This window comes from Meleagris gallopavo, chromosome 14 (assembly GCF_000146605.3).
Source record: "Meleagris gallopavo isolate NT-WF06-2002-E0010 breed Aviagen turkey brand Nicholas breeding stock chromosome 14, Turkey_5.1, whole genome shotgun sequence".
NCBI classification, from domain to species: Eukaryota; Metazoa; Chordata; class Aves; order Galliformes; family Phasianidae; genus Meleagris; species Meleagris gallopavo.
In genome coordinates, this window is record NC_015024.2 from 7,752,408 (window position 1) to 7,771,618 (window position 19,211).

The following is a 19,211-nucleotide window of genomic DNA, read 5'->3' on the forward strand; positions in this document are numbered from 1 at the left end:
AATACCCACAGGTGATGGCATGAACTCCATTAAAGGCAATGAAATTACCCCACTTCACAAACTCTTGGCAAGAATTTTATTCAGAAACTTCAGTGTACTGAGTTGACTACTAAAGGAAATTCACAATAATTAACAGATGGATCTCAAAGGTTGAGAATTCACTAGTCAGTCTTCAAGTCAAATCACGAAGTTCAGTTTTTTGTAAATTAATGCCCTAGTCATGGACTGCTAAGTGCCATGTATGTTAAATGTAACTAAGTCACTGAAAGGTCATCAAATTAATGTAAAAAACAAATGAATGAGCATTTCTAAGAAACCCTTCAGAAGTTGACAGCAGTTTCTGCTCCTTACTGCAAACTTTCAGAAAACAAAAACAAAGATATCTTTTTAACTGTCAATTTCTAATTTCAAGTCAATTGAAACCTTTTTATGAATGTGAAATGTTTCAAAATGGCTTTTGTCACACTATATAATGCAGAAAGCTTTTTAAAACACTCACAGTTATTATGAAATAAGCTCACTGATTTTATTATGCTCAGAAAAAGCATAAAGCATTAAGACAATTAGGCATTATGATGGATTTGAACACATGGTGTGTTTTGCTGTTAACATGAATCCGTAACTTCCATTAACGTCAGTATGAGTTATATTCTGTCCCAAAAATACAACCATAACAAAAATATTTCCTCCAGAACTAATATAGTAATATTTTTATAGACATTTAGGAAAAAAAAAAAAAGTCTCATATTTAGAAAGCAACAGTACATGAAAATCCTTCTCCAAATTTTAACACTTTGAAACTCTTGAGAATAAATCTCAGATTTTTACATCCTGGCATCAAGATAAGAGTAATTTCATATTTATCTTCTTCCATCCAACTACTTTTCCTTAAATAGTACTTATGTAGTTCGAAGTTCAAAAAGACTAGGCAGATAATGAACAAGATTAAGCTCCTATCCAGTTTTACTCTAAACTTCCTTAAATAACTGAATTTATATGTGGGCATGTAATGACAACTGGAGAAATTATGTAAAACTGACAACCAATTGTAGTCTGTAAATTAAGATGGATCTTGGCAATGTCAGCCAGATGGACACAGAATGCAGAGTTATGTTTGGAACTTGAACATAATATAAGCATAGGAAATCATCATGAATGCTTTTAAATACAGTTCATGCCTATTTAACTGGAAGCTAGCAGCCAAGAACCATAATCACTCCATATCAAATTAAGTGATAAATAGAATTTACAGTCAGTTCTTCCAATTAATTAATTATCTTAAAGTATCAGAGAGAAGGTAGATGAAGAAACTCTACTGTACTAAGTTACTACCAAACAAAATTGTAATTATTCTGTCAGTGGGTTTTTCTAGGTCTTAGCTAGCATCTGCAATCTGTTCTTGAGAGTATCATGTTCAAAAGAATAATTTAAGACCTTCTGTAGTATAATGTATTATAGCAGTTTCATAAAGTTTGTTCATTGTGCACTTATTCAGTAAGCAATTTCAAAAGTTAAAAAAGTACTGCAATGAAATACCTGAATTATTTTAAAAAGACTCTACTAATATATGTACAATCTAAGTTATGTTGTTTTGTGTATTTTATTAAGTTAAATAATCTGGTAGACCTAAGAAAAATTAAGGTTTACACCTATTTAATTAGACAATGTTGTGTTTAATTGAAGTTATGTAGCTCTTCTCAAACATAGAGCTCAAAAAATGAATAAACGTTCAGTATTTGCTTCTTCCTAGATTCAGTTGTAAAGTTGTCTAAGAGGTAGTACAAAGAAACAGTAACTAGAAAAATTATCACATGAAAATTTCACTTATTATCTTCTGATAGCATCATTCATTCTCACTATTTGTGCTCTCCGTTCTTAATATCATGCGATACGATTTTATACATTTTGTTTTGTTCTCAAAGAAACAGAACAAAGCTCTGTACAGAAAATAGATGTCTGCATGAAATACACCTGTTGTGAATGTCTAGGTTATCATAGGTGAACCAATAATTAAAAAACTCAATAACCCAAAAACGTATATAATACTCAATATATCACATAACACTATAAATCACACATATTACTAATTTATACGCACCTCATTAAAATAAAAAGCAGAAGTTCTTTTGATTTCCTGGAAGCAGTCATTGTAACAATAATGTTTCCGTACCTATATTAGATGGCAGCCATTCTTAAAATATGCTTTTATAAAATTGTAGGAAGCATATGTGGCCATCTACCAACTTATCTTTTTTAAAGCTTTATTAAGATATTTTTTTCTGATGATTTACCTTCCTTTGAAATGTCAGGATAGAGACAACTACCTAAATAAAGCTACACATATCTCAAATATTTTTTTTCTTTTTTTTTTTTTCCCCTAACAAAACAGTTCAGGAATTAGACCAGACTTATTACAGACATTTTCACTTATCACACATAGGAAGATAGATTTAATTACAGGTCTGTCTTCCTTTATCAGTTTGGTATGCTTATATATTGTGATAATGTGTACACTGATAGGTATTTGTTTTGTGTTCATTTTTTTTTAAACTAACTCAATTCACTCATTTTTGCACTATCCACAAAGTTGACGAACCCTTTTCCTTGCATGATACTAAGAAAACATCAGTATACATTTCTCAGTGAAAGATGGGGCCTTAAATATTCCATTTTTCATGGAAGTTACACTGCAATGATATTTTAATTGCATGTATCAAAAGACAGCATTCAAAAATTCTTCTCCTGTTAACTGTTAAGTAATGTAATGAATGTAATGTAATAAGCAAAATGAACACTCTCTCTTTTTTGTATTTCCAAAGGTACTTTGGTCCTGCTATTAGAAGATCATAGATTTAAACAGCGAGAAAAACAGACTTTTAGGAAAAAAAAATAGTTATCCTAGAAATTTGAGAAAGCAATGTACTTACTTCATTTCTAGAATTTCTTCAAGTTGCTTTCTCCGCTCTATTCTTAGGTTAGCCAGATGTGCTTCCTTCTCAGCCAAAGACTGCTGTGTTGAGGCAAGACGGGCTTTGGTAGAATCTAGTTCTTGTCTAGTCTTTTCCAATGCATTCATCAGTTCTTCTACCTAAAAGAAAGAAAAATTTTTAAGCTCCATGTTCTTCTTAAGAAGTAAATCTTAGAAATATGTAAATCTAAGAATACATCCACACACAAAAGGAATTACTTTAACTAAACAGCTGTTCGTATCCATTCCTCTTTGGAAAACAAACAGAATTGAAAAAAAGTAGTGTTTCTATGAATCTGTACCTTGAATCTTTTAACAAGTAAGATTTATACAAATCAGCACTAACACATACTGCCAGCAATGTATTTAACATGGGCCACTGTCACATACCGACACAATTTACAAATATTTTCTGCACCATTTATATTATTGTAGTTCAGGGAGGTTATAATTTATCACAAGAAATTTTAGATTCAGATAATAGTTATGTATTTTAACATAAAACTCTTCATGACCGTCCATATACCTTTCAGCAAAAAGTACACACCCTTTAGTACAGGAACAGGTTGCTCAAAGAAGCTGTAGATTCTCCACACATTGGGTGTTTTCAAATTTGGACTGAACAAACTTAGGGAATTGGATCCAGCTCTAAAGTTGTCCCTGCTTTCAGCAGAGCTTTAGAATGCGTTGCCTCCACTGATCCCCTGTAACCCAAATATTATTCTGATTCTCGTCATAAGGAGGACAATAGCATGCATTGTTATTCATATCTGCATTGTTATCATACCCACCAGGCTACTCTTCCCAGGACAGCCAAGAATCTCTGAAGTATGGGATAAAAAAAATGTAAGGTAAATGTTAGCATTTGCATTGGTAAATGTCAATTGGATTTAGGGTAAATTACTTGCAGGAATTCAGAAAAAATTCCTGCTTTCAGAAAATAAAATTTAGAGGTAAAAAAGTGCACGCTACATTCTATTGCATTATTTAAATAACAAAAATTATACATGACACCTGTCTGAACGCAGAAAAAATTCAGCTGTGGTCATATTATCAGTTTGCTTACAGAGAAAGTGAGATGTTTTCCCCCAAGTTCATGTTTAATTGTTGTTTGCTGTTATCTAAATTCTAGTAGAGTGCAATTAGTGTTGATGAACCACTTTTTTTTGTTCAAGCTAAACACTCATTGCTTTGCTTGCCTACCGTGTGACAAGTTCAATAAAGCAAAATTAATAACCCAGTCTCTACCAAATTACAGGGAGTAGGACTCACACTGTTTGAATATCATACATAAATTATTTACCTCTTCTACACCAGCTGCATCTGCATCTTTATAAACACTATAGTAAGTATGAATGCAATTCTAGGATGCATCTGATACCCTCCAGTGTTTAAGATGTTGTATTTCATTAAGGCAGTATCAGAATTGTCCATAGCACTGAAATTAGTGATGGTTATTCTCCGATTCAAATAGTAAAGAAACACTTCTGTAAATAAGTGCAAGGAGTACAAACCAAGCCACAGAGTCTGAGAAGAAGCAAGACTGTACTAAAATAGACATCCATATTTTAAACCATTTAAGGAAATTAAAGGCTTCAGAAAAAAACAACAAAGCTTTAGATTTGTTAAGGTATATCAATCATATACTTATGTATTATTAGAAAAAAAAAGAGGTCAATGTTTGAGAGAATAAAACCGAAAATCTGAATATGAAAATTTCTTCAAACCATAAATCATTAACATATGCAGACTTGAAATTTATATTTCATTTATACTTCCAGCACAATATTTGCCAGCTAGTTCTTCCTTCACTTTTTAAATTTGACCCAAGAAGTTTTCATAATCAAATTTTCAGTTTTTGTCTCCAAATTCTTAATATAAGCACTATTCTCTTATTTGATATCAGCGTTAGATTGATTAAAAGACTGTAACTATATCACCTTTGAGATTAAAGTCAAAATGTTTATTTACAATCTCCTAGTCCTACTGCATGGAATGGAGATAAGTCCAGTACTACTAGAGCAAAATTTTAGCTTTCAGACCTACAGCAAAATGTTTGTTTCAAGGGCATACAGGTGCACAGCATCTAGAAAAAAATTAACACAAAGGCATGTTTAAGATTTATTTACACAGAAAAGTTTCTCAATTTCATTGTTATGTATCAGTAGAGTATCTGGAAATCCAAGCAGCCCTTCAGCATCTCCCAGTGCTGCACTGTCCCTGTGTCAGCTGTGTCAGAGCTGGCCCAGGTCTGCTGATGGCAGCCGCCACTGCTTGCAGCACTTCAGCCCTGCTGCTCACTGAGCTCTGTGGGGCTGCCATTATGGCTTTCAGAAAGCCTAACTGATGGCAGTACTTCAAGAATTTTTATAAAATTAGTACCAGAATTTAACTTTACGTTTCAGAATGGCAGAAAACCAGGAAACCAAACTATTACAATTCTTTCTAAATTTTGAGTCTATTTTAAATGAACGCTTTCTACTTGTACCACATCACATTTCCAAGTCCCGTCCTCACACACCAACATCAGTTTCACACTAAGATAAAGAAAGAAAAAGAAATGTATGCTGCTGAAGCATACATCTGCACTACCAGATTCTGTGAATTAAAGAAGGTTAGAGTTCAAATGAATGACAGATTATTAAAAATGCCCTGGAGCATTCTTAATTCCAGATTGGATCTGGCTCAGCACAACTCATGCTAACATAATACTATTCCAGTTTGTGAGAATAAGGAGAGGGAGGAACAACTGCATGTTTTCTGTGATTCTCGGCTCAGATACGATGTATTTCTACAGAATGATGACAAGCTGGCAGCTCTCCAGCAATCAAGGTTAGTATTATTAGTATCATTATTAGTATCACTGTCTTTAAATGGTGGGCACTTCATTTTTAATAATTATTTTAATTATAAATAATTATAATATAAATAATTATAAATTCACGATTTCCCTTACTGAATTCAAATATCAGGAGCTATAAGTAAACCCCATGCCAACTTTAATTTCAACTCCAATCTCACATTAGTAGACACTGATTATTTATTAATTTCGCATGGTAAAATTCGAAGTGATAACTCCTACTGTTTAGTTCTAGCTTCTTCACTTTTGTTTAATACAAGAATATTAAACATTATGGATAATAATAAAAAGAGTAGCAAATTATTCCATTCATTCAATACAAATATGAGCCACATTTTTATAACAAAAAGTGTAAAAATCCATACAGTTGTTTTTTAAGGTCCTTTTTTCCCATTTGCTAAAGAAATGCCTTATATAGCTTTTTCTTCAAAGTCACCATATAAATTTATCTCCAGTTCTCTAAAGATTAATTTAATGACAACTTTTTTTCCTCCCTATGATTAAGCATGAGACTGAATAAAAAAAAAATTAAAAAAAGACTGGTTCCTTAAGGTTCCTCTTTGTGGCTTTCATAGAAACATAGTCTGTCACTGGACTACAAGGACATAGATAACACAGTCACAATGATAAGGGAAAACTGATGAAAATGTGGATTTGTACACACAAATATCCACTTGCCACCTCTTCTGACACAGGCAGGAGACTTCAGCTTTTTACACTAATGGCTGCTGGTCATGCACAGAACCACTCTATCTTTTGGTCAGTTCAATTGGAGACAGGTCCAGCATAAGTCATGTTGACCTGCAATATAGTTTGCAAATACCTTGTTTCTTTCTCCTAATAGGAATCTTTCCCAGTGTACAACAGCCTAACCTGTTCCATTTCAAAGATGTTTTTCCCAGAAGGGAACAGATGGAGTAAAGTGTCATACTGAGCTTTGCAAGACATGGAAATAATTTCTCTGTCATGCTTCCCTCCAATTACTTCCATCCCCATTTGTCATCCATAGCCAAATTCCTCATCTCAAGACTATTTCCATCACAACTTTTAAACTCAGAAAACAGGTCTAACAAAAGCAACATATCTATGGAGAGTGATGTTCCTGAGCCTTTTCAAATCAGAAATTAGTCATAAATTGTGTCTCACAATTCTGGATATTGGAAAAAGCAACGATATTCTAGAATACACATACAGATTAAAACAAACATTTCAGTGAAACATTTGACAGGAAAGCAAGAAGATTATCACATCGAAGATAATAGCTCATTTTTGTGTTTCTTTTGTTTTGTTTCATGACAAGAGTCCAATGATATCAACTAGCAATGCAGCGAAAGTACAACACAAATTACCAGAAGTCCTGATAGAGAAAACCTCATGAAATGGATGAAATGATTTGCAATCTCCATAGGAACAAAATAGCACAATTTTCGAGTTGGATGCCATGCTGCAGTATTTGAAACCAAAACCTTTTTGAGATTATTACATAAAGTAGGATTCAAAATACTTCTATCCTCCTGCTAAATCCTATGTTAATAATATACAAGGTTTAATTTTATTCAGATAAGGAAGAGACAGTGTAGATATGGGGCAAATTCCTCATTTAGACTTGTTATGGACCACAGTCAGGGAAAGACAGTACCTTAAGTTTCCTCAGTGTTTCCTTACTGGCTGTGATGGCTATCAACTGTGTTCACTGATATGACAGAAACATATTTCCATCCCTACATAAGACATTCCAGAATTTAAAGTATCCCCATAGGTTAAAAGAAATATATATTGTAAAAAGAGGGATTAACTGTGTACCAGTCTTTATTATATTAATGTTAAGATTCTGCAAGATAGTTCTGGGAAAAGGCTTGAAATTATTAACTTTCTTGAAACTGTCAGTAAGAATTCTCATCACTTTTTAATCTCAACCTCAATAGTTCAATAAAAGATAGGGCCACGGGAATATATTTCTTGGATCTGGTCTTCCAATTAAGAAAGTAATTTCATCTATAGTCAGAAAACAAGCTTAACTAATTTTGAAATACTGGTAATAATCAGTTAAGTATAATAATAATCATACATAAGCCAAACTAAAACAACAATCAAAAGCAACAAGATTTATATGTGTGTATATACATATATAAACAAACATAGGTCACCCTGAAAGTAATGCCTCCTATTTATTTCCATGGAAACTATAGCAGATAAGAAAAGCACAATAACACAATTTGATAGAACAAATTCTCAGCTACAAAACACTCTTTTTCAACACAGACACCATGATTAGTTCTGCATTTTCACCAGAATTTTCACCAGCAATGAACAAGAGCTGGCATGCCATGTCCATAAGAACCTACTCCAGCTAAGGTGGGTGACCCACTGTCACCACTGCTTAAATACGTGACCCACCACCTCACTGTGCTCACATCCATTTGGTCTCCATAAATGTTCAGCAAGTATCAACGAATGCCAATGGGCATTTTTTTTCCACGCAGATGAATTCAATTCTGCAACTTTTCTTCATACACACTTCCCTGTCAGACGCCATTTTGTCATATTGCCGCTCTGCTGCCATCTGTCACACAGGAACAACATGTAATGGAATATTGGTTGGAAGGGTCCACCTGTAGTGCCATACCAGCAACACCTGCCTCTGACATTGTGGGCCAACATAATAAAAGAGTAGGCATTAATTTTGGAGCAGACCTCACATGAGCGTGTGCCTAAAATGGCATGTCTATTGTATAAACCAAATTAAAAATATGAACTCTGTGTTTTACTGTCATGTTTCTAGACACATGGAAACCTCTTCAAGTGCAACCACAGTTGCAAAATGCGAATATGACCTTCAGCAAAACTTAAAGGGATGGTCAAAGTAGCAGAATATTCTTCATTAGCAGCAAAATGGAATTATATGATGAAGTAATTACTATAACATTCTGATTTTGCAATGCTGTATAAATTAGAAATAAACCTTACACTATGTCCGTAAAGATATAGTATTCTAAGTGTTGCATGAATCAATTAACAAATGTTCTTTGTTCAAGATGAACTCATGCTGACAGGGCCTAACTCACCATTGGCCTCATTCAACCCTAAAAGTCATTCACGCATACACTGTAATGGAAATAAGACCAGGCACCTGAGCAATTGCACAGCTTCACTTCTTACAAAAAAATTAGCATCCTTTTTTTTTTAATTTAATTGGAAAATGAATTATTTCATTACCATATTTTACTGGTTTCCTCTCTTACTCATTGAGCTTCATTTGAGAAAGTCTGTGATTTTTTTTTAAGTGACTGGTGGCCTCTATTCTGCTCAAACTTACACTTATTTGACATCATACAAACCTAATAACAAAAGTAGTATTAACAGCATTTTATAGTTGTGCAAATGGAAGCAGATTTAGATGGTATATATTGATAAATTACAGAGCTCAACTTAGTGTTTCCAGAAGCATTAAAAAATATAGAGTAGTAATTGAATTAGCTAATGAAGATATGTTGATTTCAGTAGGACACTCAGTTGTCCCACACGATACTGTACGTGGAAGAGAACTCTTGTAGGCTGAAAACAATTATACTGTGTGATTTCAGTGTTGAGACTCTTCAGATAAAGCATGCAAGTAGAGCAGAGCAACTCTTTAGCTGGTGTTAAAGTACAGCGCTGTCAGACTGGCCTCTCTGGTTAATGTCAATAGCACTGCGTATAAAAGGTGACTAAAGTGTGTACAAATGTTGATCTTTGGAGAAGGCATGCCTAGAATCATACACACATCTACTATTTCATCCACCAGGTCAACTTCAGGGAGAGAGGGCAAATTGGGAGTTTTCTTGCCAAAAATTGATTCTTAGCACACTTGTTAGGTTACACTGCACAAAGCTACTTCTCCCCTGCTTTTAATCCATAATCACAATCTATTATTAGAGTTAGAAATGCTTCTCCCTTACAGTATTTCCAAAGGCAGCAGGGATTCATGTGGTATGTATAAAGTCTTACTGCAAACAGTTTATGTACATAAGAGGGTTTCTTCACGCTCTACAATGTGCTTACATATTGTAAAAAAAGCAAGCAAGAGTTAAAGTGAAAATGTTATGGTATAAAAGTGCTTGGATAATTTTGCATAACAAATCTCAGAAAGTAAGGTTTCCTATCTAGTTTTAGTACAAGCTAAATAATGTTAATATGCAGCAAGAGAAAAAGCAAGAGAAAAGAATCGAGCAATTGCTAACTGTAGGCAGCTTCTGTACCAAGGAAATTTGACACTGCCTTTACTACAGTGACATTTAATGGCAGAGTTCATACAAGTACTGAATGCCCAAGGAAGCTGCATCTGCACTCTTCTTTTAATGCAGATAATCTTTTCCTGTTTACTTAATTCTATGGCGTTTTTACTATAAACTTATTTATGCAATATTTTATAGGCTTGGCACATCTACAAAGGTCACAGTGACTTGAATATGCTACATGCTTAAAAACTAAAATAAAGTGATTGCTATTGTATATAATGCAATATTCCCTACATAAATAACTGTAAGCAAAGTCATAGTATGGATATACATCAAAGAGACAAGTTCTAGCTCTGGTGTACCCGCTTGAAAACCACTCTTATCAAGAAAAACTCAGCAATCAGTAGTTTAGTTACAACCTTATTGAAATTTATCTATACCCATAGGAGAAGTGCTGGTGAACACATGGGCAAGACTACAGAAAATTCACTATTTCAGATGTGATATGCACATAAACAACATAAGTTTACCAACAGGGTTCCTGTCTCTACATGTTAAATGAGATACACTAAAGATGTATTGTAGATAAAATATACAATAAAGACTATTTTGCATCATTTCGGGTACTTTTTCTGTGGGGAAAACAATTCCATAGAAAGTGATCTTTCTAAAAAACAATCATAAAATAAAAAAACTGCTCTGAAGGGTCAGTTCAGGAAGAAAGCAGCCAATAGGATCAAAATTAAAGTGCTTATGAGTCTGTCCAAGATAGGACAGACAAAAGGACAGTATGAGGAAGCCTAAAGAGGACAACAAAATATCTGGCAACTGGACTCCATTATTAACACATGATAAGCTAGGAATGATTATATGATGGAGCAAAACTATCGACCTTGAATTTGTCAGAAGGAATTCCTCCATGAAGGCAGTTTATAATGAGCATGACAGATTTTCAAAGCACTAAAGAGAAATCTCACCCACGTAGAAGCTCCCTGTTCACACTACCCCCTCACCTACTGCACAGTAACAAGCTTACTGGATAAATCAGCCACAGATCTCTGTGCCTTGCCTCAATCAACACCCTAGAGAGAAATTCCCTGTGGGAGGAAAAAGCAGTGCTGGAGGACGATGCCAAACTCAAAGCAGCAGCAGCCTCAGGAAATAATACCTGTGCGAAAAGGGAGTCAAGTGTGAGGGTGGCTGCACAGGCTGTTACATCTGACAGCAGGGCTGCCAGCACTGTGGAGAAGTCAAGCAGGCATTCACAGAGCCCATGGATGCCTGCACAATGCTGCAGGCACACGAGATCAGGGGGAAACTATGCAGCAACTGAATGGATCTACACATGTAACAACACATGTAGCACTGCAGAGCAAAGTTGCTGACAATTACACATGCATATAGCATTCAGTTATGAAACTAGGTAGGAATGGCTCACTATGATTACAGAGATGGAAGAAGAAAACTGGGCTGGGGAGAGAACTTTGATAAGGGCAGCAACATAGTCCTGATGGTCCAAAAAATGTCCAAAAATATCCACTGTAAACACCAAAATTCAACTGGGAGTTGGCCTCTTCTCCCAGGTAGCTAGAAATAAGACAAGAAGGAATGGCGTCAAGTTGCACCAGGGGATGTTCAGACTGGATGCTAGAAAAAAGAGTGGTCAGGAATTGGAACAGGGTGCCCAGGAAAGTGTTGGATTCATCTTCACTGGAGGTCTTAAGAAAAAGGTAGATGTAGTACACAGGGACATTTTCAGTGGGCAATATTGGTGACAGGTGGACAGTTGGATTAGATGATCTTAGAGGTCTTTTCTCAACCTTAATGATTCTATGAGTGTATGATATTTAAACATGATTCTTTAACACTGTTTCAGACGGGCTATTCAATCTGCCAAATTAACTCCAGTACATTTTATAGTAGATTAAACTTCTTGAGTATCTGGGCTGTATTATGAGTAAAACACTATGTTCTACTGACATGTTTCAAGAGATTTCATCTCTAAAATGCATAAGAAAGAAAAATGCATTATTTTTTTCACAGATAATGAAAATAAAAACACCAACAGTGTAACTGTGCTCAATAACACACAATGCCATAGTTAGAAAACTGCCTAGAACTTTCAGAATTATGATCCCTCTGTTAAGTATACAGCACTCTAAGCAGGTTATATAGTTTAGTTTTTTATTCTTCATATTTCCAGACAGATGTAAAAATTACTTGAAGTGCTTGGGAAAGAAGACAGTCTAAATATAATATACTTCTAGGGAAATAACATTTTCTACATTTAGACCTCAGGCACTGCTGATGGCAGAATAAGATTGGAATGTGCAGATAATTATCTCTGAGGCTAGTCAACAGCTAGAAGTCCTTCGTAATATCACCTTTAAGATCAAGCCAAGACATTCCAGTCTGAATCGAGGTTTATTTATTAAAGGATTTAGCACTTTTAGATCCAATATTGCCTGGAAGACCACCAATTTCCATTCCCAAATATCTAATTTCTCCAGTTTCTTGGTGAATACATAAAGACCTTCAAAATAACTTCAGTGAGCACACACATATGCACATGAAGGACATCTAAATTCCTTCCCCTCACTAAGATGAATTCCACAGGAAACACCTCTACAAAGCAAAATCCTCGCTGTAGAAGCTTTCAAAAATTCTCATCCATTTCAGCTACACGGATAACTGCAGGCATTTGTAATTGTAAGTTGTTGTTTTGTTGGTTTTTTTTTCTTGATCTTGATTGGTATAAGGAATACTGACAAGAATAGAGATTCATGATTGGTAGAAAAAAAAAAGAATGCAATCTTTATCCTTTTTCCTTGAGCTAACAAAAACAAACCTCACAAAAACTAGACAAGTAAATACTTAAGTACTTCGAATATTTTCTAATCTGGGGAGAGAGCTAGAGATGCAAAACAAGGTTTGGGGTCTTTTTTTCCCCTATTTAAAAAATCCATTTGAGATCAGTAAATAAAATTGTTATTTAAAACTGTAGATCAACAATTCTCTGTTGTTAATTTGCTTTTTCAGTCTGGGGTCTTTTTTGTGCTGATGCCACTTACCTAAAAACCTCCTGTTCATGATACAAGATCAAAATCAATGGCGTATAATACAACATCCGTTGAGTAAATTCATGTGATACTGTAATATTAAAAAGGATTTCTATAAAAGAAAAGAAATATAGCCTTTCTATTTATAGTGGATTTGGCCAACAACAACTACAAAAAAAACCTAAACATTCACAGTATGATCCTGGTTATCCAAACTTCCCTGCTGTATCTAATGAACTGTTAACATGTCTTCCCACGGCAGTGACTTCTCATGATACAAACTTGGAGTCATCCAGACAAATTTAGTGTCATAAAGGTTGAAAAACTGGTTATTGCATTATGAATAATCTTTCATTCAAGATGCGTCTCATGGCACTTCATGCAATGTTATACAACATCCTACCCTCAAGAGAAGGGAAAATTAGCCATTAAAAAATACCTTCAACTATTATAAATCCATAGTAATATATGGTAATAAATAATAACTATTAATCTACTTTTCTCCTGTAATACTACATAAGCAAACAAATTTCACATTAAAAAAAACACTGGCAAAGAACATTAAATAATTTTTAAAAGAAAAAAAGAATATCTACATTTCCAAGATAGTATCAGTAGTATCTGTCTCTCCTTTCCTCTAGTTGAGTTCATAGTTAAGCCAAAAAAAGGCCCAGAAGATAAAAGATTTCCCAAACTGAATAAGTTTCCTGTACCTAGCAAAGAAGATTCAAGTTCCTTATCTTTAAGTACAACGACCTTTCTGCCTGCCACTGCTCCCCCCTCCTTCTCCAAATAGAGTTTCAAAGTAAAAAAGAAAAGCCCTTTGTATCCTTTGTTGGGAGGATACATTCTGCCCCCACTCATTGCCGTTGAGTTCAGCAGCATAGAAATAGCATCATTAATACAGATATCAGCCCACTATTATTTTTCCTCAGAGTTGCATTCATAAATCGAAAGCGTGCTAATATTCCCAGTACAGGCTTATAATCAGAAGCCCACGTGGTACCAAATATACTGTAATATCTAAAATAAGAGTCTTGAAAAAACAAAGAACTGAACCAAAACTAAGGGCATTTCTGTCTTTAATAGAGAAGTCAGCTCAGAAATAAACACAACTGTTCATGAGAAAGATATTAGAAGCAGTAAATTTTTGGGTGATGAGTGGTTTTAGGTGTGTAATTTATGTGTGCAAACACTCATTGGTGGTATGACCAGGAACACAGATATCATGGAATGAAAAAGGAGTAAAACTAGAGAAAAGTGGAAGATGAGGATACATGCTCTACTAGGCTGACAAACAAAACTAGCAAACTTATATGAAAGATCAGATTGTGACATATTTTCATGAAAGCAAAAACAAAAACAAACACTGTTGATTTAAGAAAGAAAGTTGGCAGGAAGTTGCCATTAGGTCCTCTATAGTTTACACTATTTTTTTTTTTCTTCCAGACACTGCCAGTGGGAGGTTTTATAGGATAATGATATACTGAGAAACTTATGACAAGCATGTCCAAACAAAGTAAAACATATTTTTCACAAAACAGTAAACTTTGATAGCTTAAATCCATGGAGCCTGAAGAATAATTATTGCAAAATTTTTAACTTGTAAAACCTGTTTTAGGTTTTTAATATTTAAGTATTCTTGACTTTTTCCAGAAAATATTGCTTTAGTAGGAAGTTATTCTTTAAAAAAAGAAAGAGAACAGAAATGGGAAACAATCAGTTATACAAAAATGCTGAATATTAATGTGTTTAGCAGTTTGATGACAGCAAAAGTAGACAAATATCAAAACTGGCATCAATTTATATTAATTAACTGATGGTATATTAAACAGAATTTTAAAGAACCAAGCAGGCATAAAACCTGATCGCTCTTATTTTGAGAAGCTGTCTTTTCTCAGTTGTACTTTGAGTTTGTTATCAAAACAGTACATATGCAGGTTGGAGTGTTTTTAAATGAGCTGTGTAAATGGGGATTGTGACAGTCATCAGTTCAGTCACTGTGGTGACTTTTAATGTACAAACATGTGACTAATTCCTGAAATATCAAAACTGCGTAAAATATGAGAAGCCCTTTTCACATACTAGAATTACTTTGGCTAAGGCTTTGTAGAATAAAAAGATTACCGAATAAGAATCAAAACTGTTTTCTTAAATATTCTGAGTGTGAGAGAAAAAATAAAAATTATTGGCAACAGAAGTTTTTCTAATCCTAAGAAAACTTCCTGTTAAAATTCAGTCCGGACCCAACAAAAATTCTGTCTGAACCTGCTGCATGGGTGATTTAGGTAAAGAGGCCAAATCAGTTCTTCTGACACTTCCAGATAGGGAAGATGAAGCATGAAATGCTCCTCTAGCTACACAATGTAGTCCTGGATCTGTGACATAGTCTGAGAATTAGGCTGAGCACTGACATATGACAGGAAGATAAATGCTGAGTATCTACATTTTAAATGTTGAAATTTTTACTTTATTAATGACAGTAATTCTTACAGGGAGATTAAATAAAGATGCAATCAAATTGTCAAAAGGATGTTTTAAGAGGGCAAAAATAACCTCCTAGCATCTTTACACTGCGCACCTAGCCACACAGAAACATTTGTGTATTTTCTTCTGTGATCCCAACTAAGATTCAGCCTTACCCAGAAACAAGTCTACTCTGTCTGGTGCATAATTGCTCTCAGAAATAAAAAGGCTAAGAAGAAGGTAGGATATGAGGCAGACTAATTAATCTAAACATAACAGCTGCAAAGTAGTACCCGAATCTGAGATTCTTTCAACAAATTAACTGTATTGTTCAGTTACACTTTGCATACATTATCCTGACTGTACTGATGGCCTAGCACTTGGAATGCAAGTGTATAATTCAGAGTTTAGTCCCTAAATTCTATGAAGTCATTTTTCTGTTGTTACTGAACTACTTCTTTAAATACATATTGACTAATCTATGGTTTCATACATCAAGTAGACTATTTTTCATATACAGACTTAAATCTGGCTTTAAAAACTGTACGATGAATTGTAAAAACAGTTTAAAGTTATGATTGGCTGATAAAGTGAAACTCTACTCCATTTCACTTGGATTAGCGTGCAGCTGCAAGATATAAATTCTGTGTGAGAAACAGTACATTTTTTAATGCTCTTTGAATTATCATGTTTTTGCAAAATGAAAGACAACTGGTTTCATATGCAGGTAAGAAATATTGGTGTAAGGAATGTTATTTGATTTTAACTGAGTCATGTTGCCAGAATGCATGAAACAGCTGCATGAGCTGAGTATCTGCCTGAGGCTACAACTCCATTTCCCTCATCCTTTACCACCTGTCTGTGCTAAAGTTACTGGATGCTGGTAGATATCAAACCCCACTGGGATCCTTAACTATCACAATTGTGAAATGCATTCTCTGCTATTCTATTTACTCTTAATATTCACACATTTTCTATCAAATGAGTCAGCATTATCACTGTCATTCACAACACTTTTTGGAAAGTATGTAATAAATAATAAACTCAAACACAAACAAAATGACTAAAGCTAAATGGAGAGCGAGGCTAAACTCTTAGCCCAGTAAATTAGGCTTTTTCTGTTTGTCACATCTGTAAATTTACTGAATGATTATTCCAAGATGACCAAAAGGCTGCTGCTGCTCTTTTGCATCACTCTTGATCTGAGGGTAGCTGTGACCAAATAGCTAGTACAAGTAGCACTAAGGGAAAAAGGAGAAAAGGAGAAAATTTCTCTGTTCACGGGAGGAAAAAGAAACAGGTAACAATACTGGGATGTTTTAATATTCACAGAATCACAGAATGCCTTACATTGGAGGAAACTTTCAAGATCATCAAGCTCCAACCCCCCAAATTAGCCAGATAGTGAATTCTGTCATAAGAATAAAAATGGCTGATGAAATGTCTGTACTGTTGAAAACAAAACAGTTTTTTGAGAATTCTTGGAGATTAGATTTGATAACAAAAAACTCAGTAATGCAATATGTCAGATTCCAAGACTTTCTGGAACAAGCAATCTGCTTAAAGCTGGTTATAAACATTTAGAAGAAACTTTGGAAATCCACACTGATATGTCACATTAATCATTTTTTTTCTTATGACAGAATAATTGGTTTTGATGAAGAACCAAAGTAGCAGCCATATTTGGTAAAAAAAAATAATCGCAAGTCACATAAGTTAAAGAAAAGTACGATTAAAGGGAAAGTCACAAAATACAGATAAACTTGTTAGGAGACTGTACAAGGCCACCAACAGTTCACTGCTAATCAACTATGATGTTTTAAAAATGGGATTTTTCAGTGCCAAGTGATATTCAATTATTTTCCTAATAACCTCAAATATTTGTAGATGACATTAGAATGCAAAGCAAAAACGTAATTTCAAGACATCTTGCCAAACTTGAGAACAGGACTGGGAAAAAAATTATGATACATAAACGGGACAGAAGCAAGGTCATAAAGAATTAATCAACTCCTTAAGTCCAGGAAGAGACATAATTGGTTAAGAAGTTGTCTTTTTCTACTGAAGAAAAGGATCAAAACATTAAGGTGACAAGTCAACAGTGTCATGTTGTTGCAAAAAACATACTATAGAAAGATGTATACATAAGAGTAATCCTTCTATTTTCTTTGGCACTGATAAAATGTCAGCAGGGGAACTGGATCCAATTTTATCAACACAAAGATGTGAACAAACTGGAAAGGTTACGAAGGAAAACAACAAAGACAATAAGGAAAATAGAAAACATAACCTCTGTGTTAAGATTTTAAAAGCTACAGTCTATCAACCTGAAACTGTGAGAAAATAGAGAACGTGACATTTAGTTTCAGATATTGGATATCACATGCAGGAGGAGGAAATCACTTTGTTGTGTCAAAGGTAGATAAGACAAGAAATAACTGAAATTAGAGACAATGTGAGTTAGAATATTAGCGATCTTTCAATTTCAAGGGTTGCTCTGAAAGTAATGCCTCCTATTTTATTATGTTGGCCCACAACATTAGAAGCAAATGTTGGTGGCATGGCAGTAGAGGTTGAACCTGCCCACCAATATCCCATTGCATTTTGTTGCTGTGTGACAGATAATAGCCAAGGGGCAGTCTGATATAATGGCATCTGACATGGAAGTACAAAGGTATGTAATTGAATTCCTCCATGCAGAAAAAAATCACGCACACTGACATTTATCTACGTTTGCTGAATGTTTATGAACCAAAAAGTGGATGCTGAAACAGTGAGGTGATGGGTGGTGCATTTCAGCACTGGTGGCAGTGATGTGAAAGACAAGCTACATTCTGGAAAGTTATGCAGATTTTTATGAGTGTGACATGCAGGCTCTTGTTTATTGCTTGTGAAAATATATAACTAATGGTGGTGACTATATTGAAAAACAGTGTTTAGCAGCTGAAAATGCAGCTCTATCAAAGAGTGTTAACTGTGCTCTTTGTTGTAGTTTCCATGGAAATAAGTAAGAAGCATTACTTTCACAAATATGTACTATGGATAATGATTCATGAACAAGGCAATTACAAAGGTCACTAAGACCAAACTAGACCAAGTTCTGAGAAATATCAGTGATATTCTTTCCAGTCCTATTTATCTATGATTTTTTTTACTTATAATATTTAGAAAAAAATATCTATCTTACTTTCCTAACATAAAATGCACAGAAGAATTGTTAGACAAAACATTCAAGACTTGCTAAGAATGATTTCGAAAGAACCAACTTAAGACAGACAAGCTTCTTAAAAACTATCTGTAGTGACAAAGGGCAGACTTTCAGCAGAACTTTCATCTTGTAAAATATATTACTGAAGAAGTAGTGGGGGACCATAAATGCTATAGAGGTGAACTGAGATTGTTCATTATTTGTCAGGGACCTAAGGGCATCTGAGGACATGGTTAGGACACAGGCTTAAAAACCACAGAAAAGGAAAAGTTTTAGTATGAGATGTTAAACTGTACAGCTCAATGTTCTAGGCTTGTTCTTATCTCCAAAATGAGTGCCAATTATCTTTGACAGTGTATATTAAGGAAAAAATAGTTTACTTGTCTGTATTTTTTCATGCCCAATTCACTTCAACTTTTCGCTGATTGAGACA

The 19,211-nt window shown here is 34.4% G+C and overlaps 1 protein-coding gene across 3 annotated transcripts in view; it reads right to left on the bottom strand.

Moving 5' to 3' along the window:
- ERC2 (ELKS/RAB6-interacting/CAST family member 2) overlaps nucleotides 1-19,211 on the bottom strand; it is a 437,668-nt gene that overhangs the window by 201,752 nt on the left and 216,705 nt on the right. For all 3 annotated transcript variants that reach the window (XR_004161299.1, XR_004161298.1, XM_031555549.1), the window contains one exon: nucleotides 2,928-3,088. Coding sequence is in view for 1 of the 3 variants with exons in the window: in XM_031555549.1 (XP_031411409.1) it covers nucleotides 2,928-3,088 (161 nt within the window). In the remaining 2 variants the exon portion in view is untranslated. The remainder of the gene's footprint in view (nucleotides 1-2,927; nucleotides 3,089-19,211) is intronic.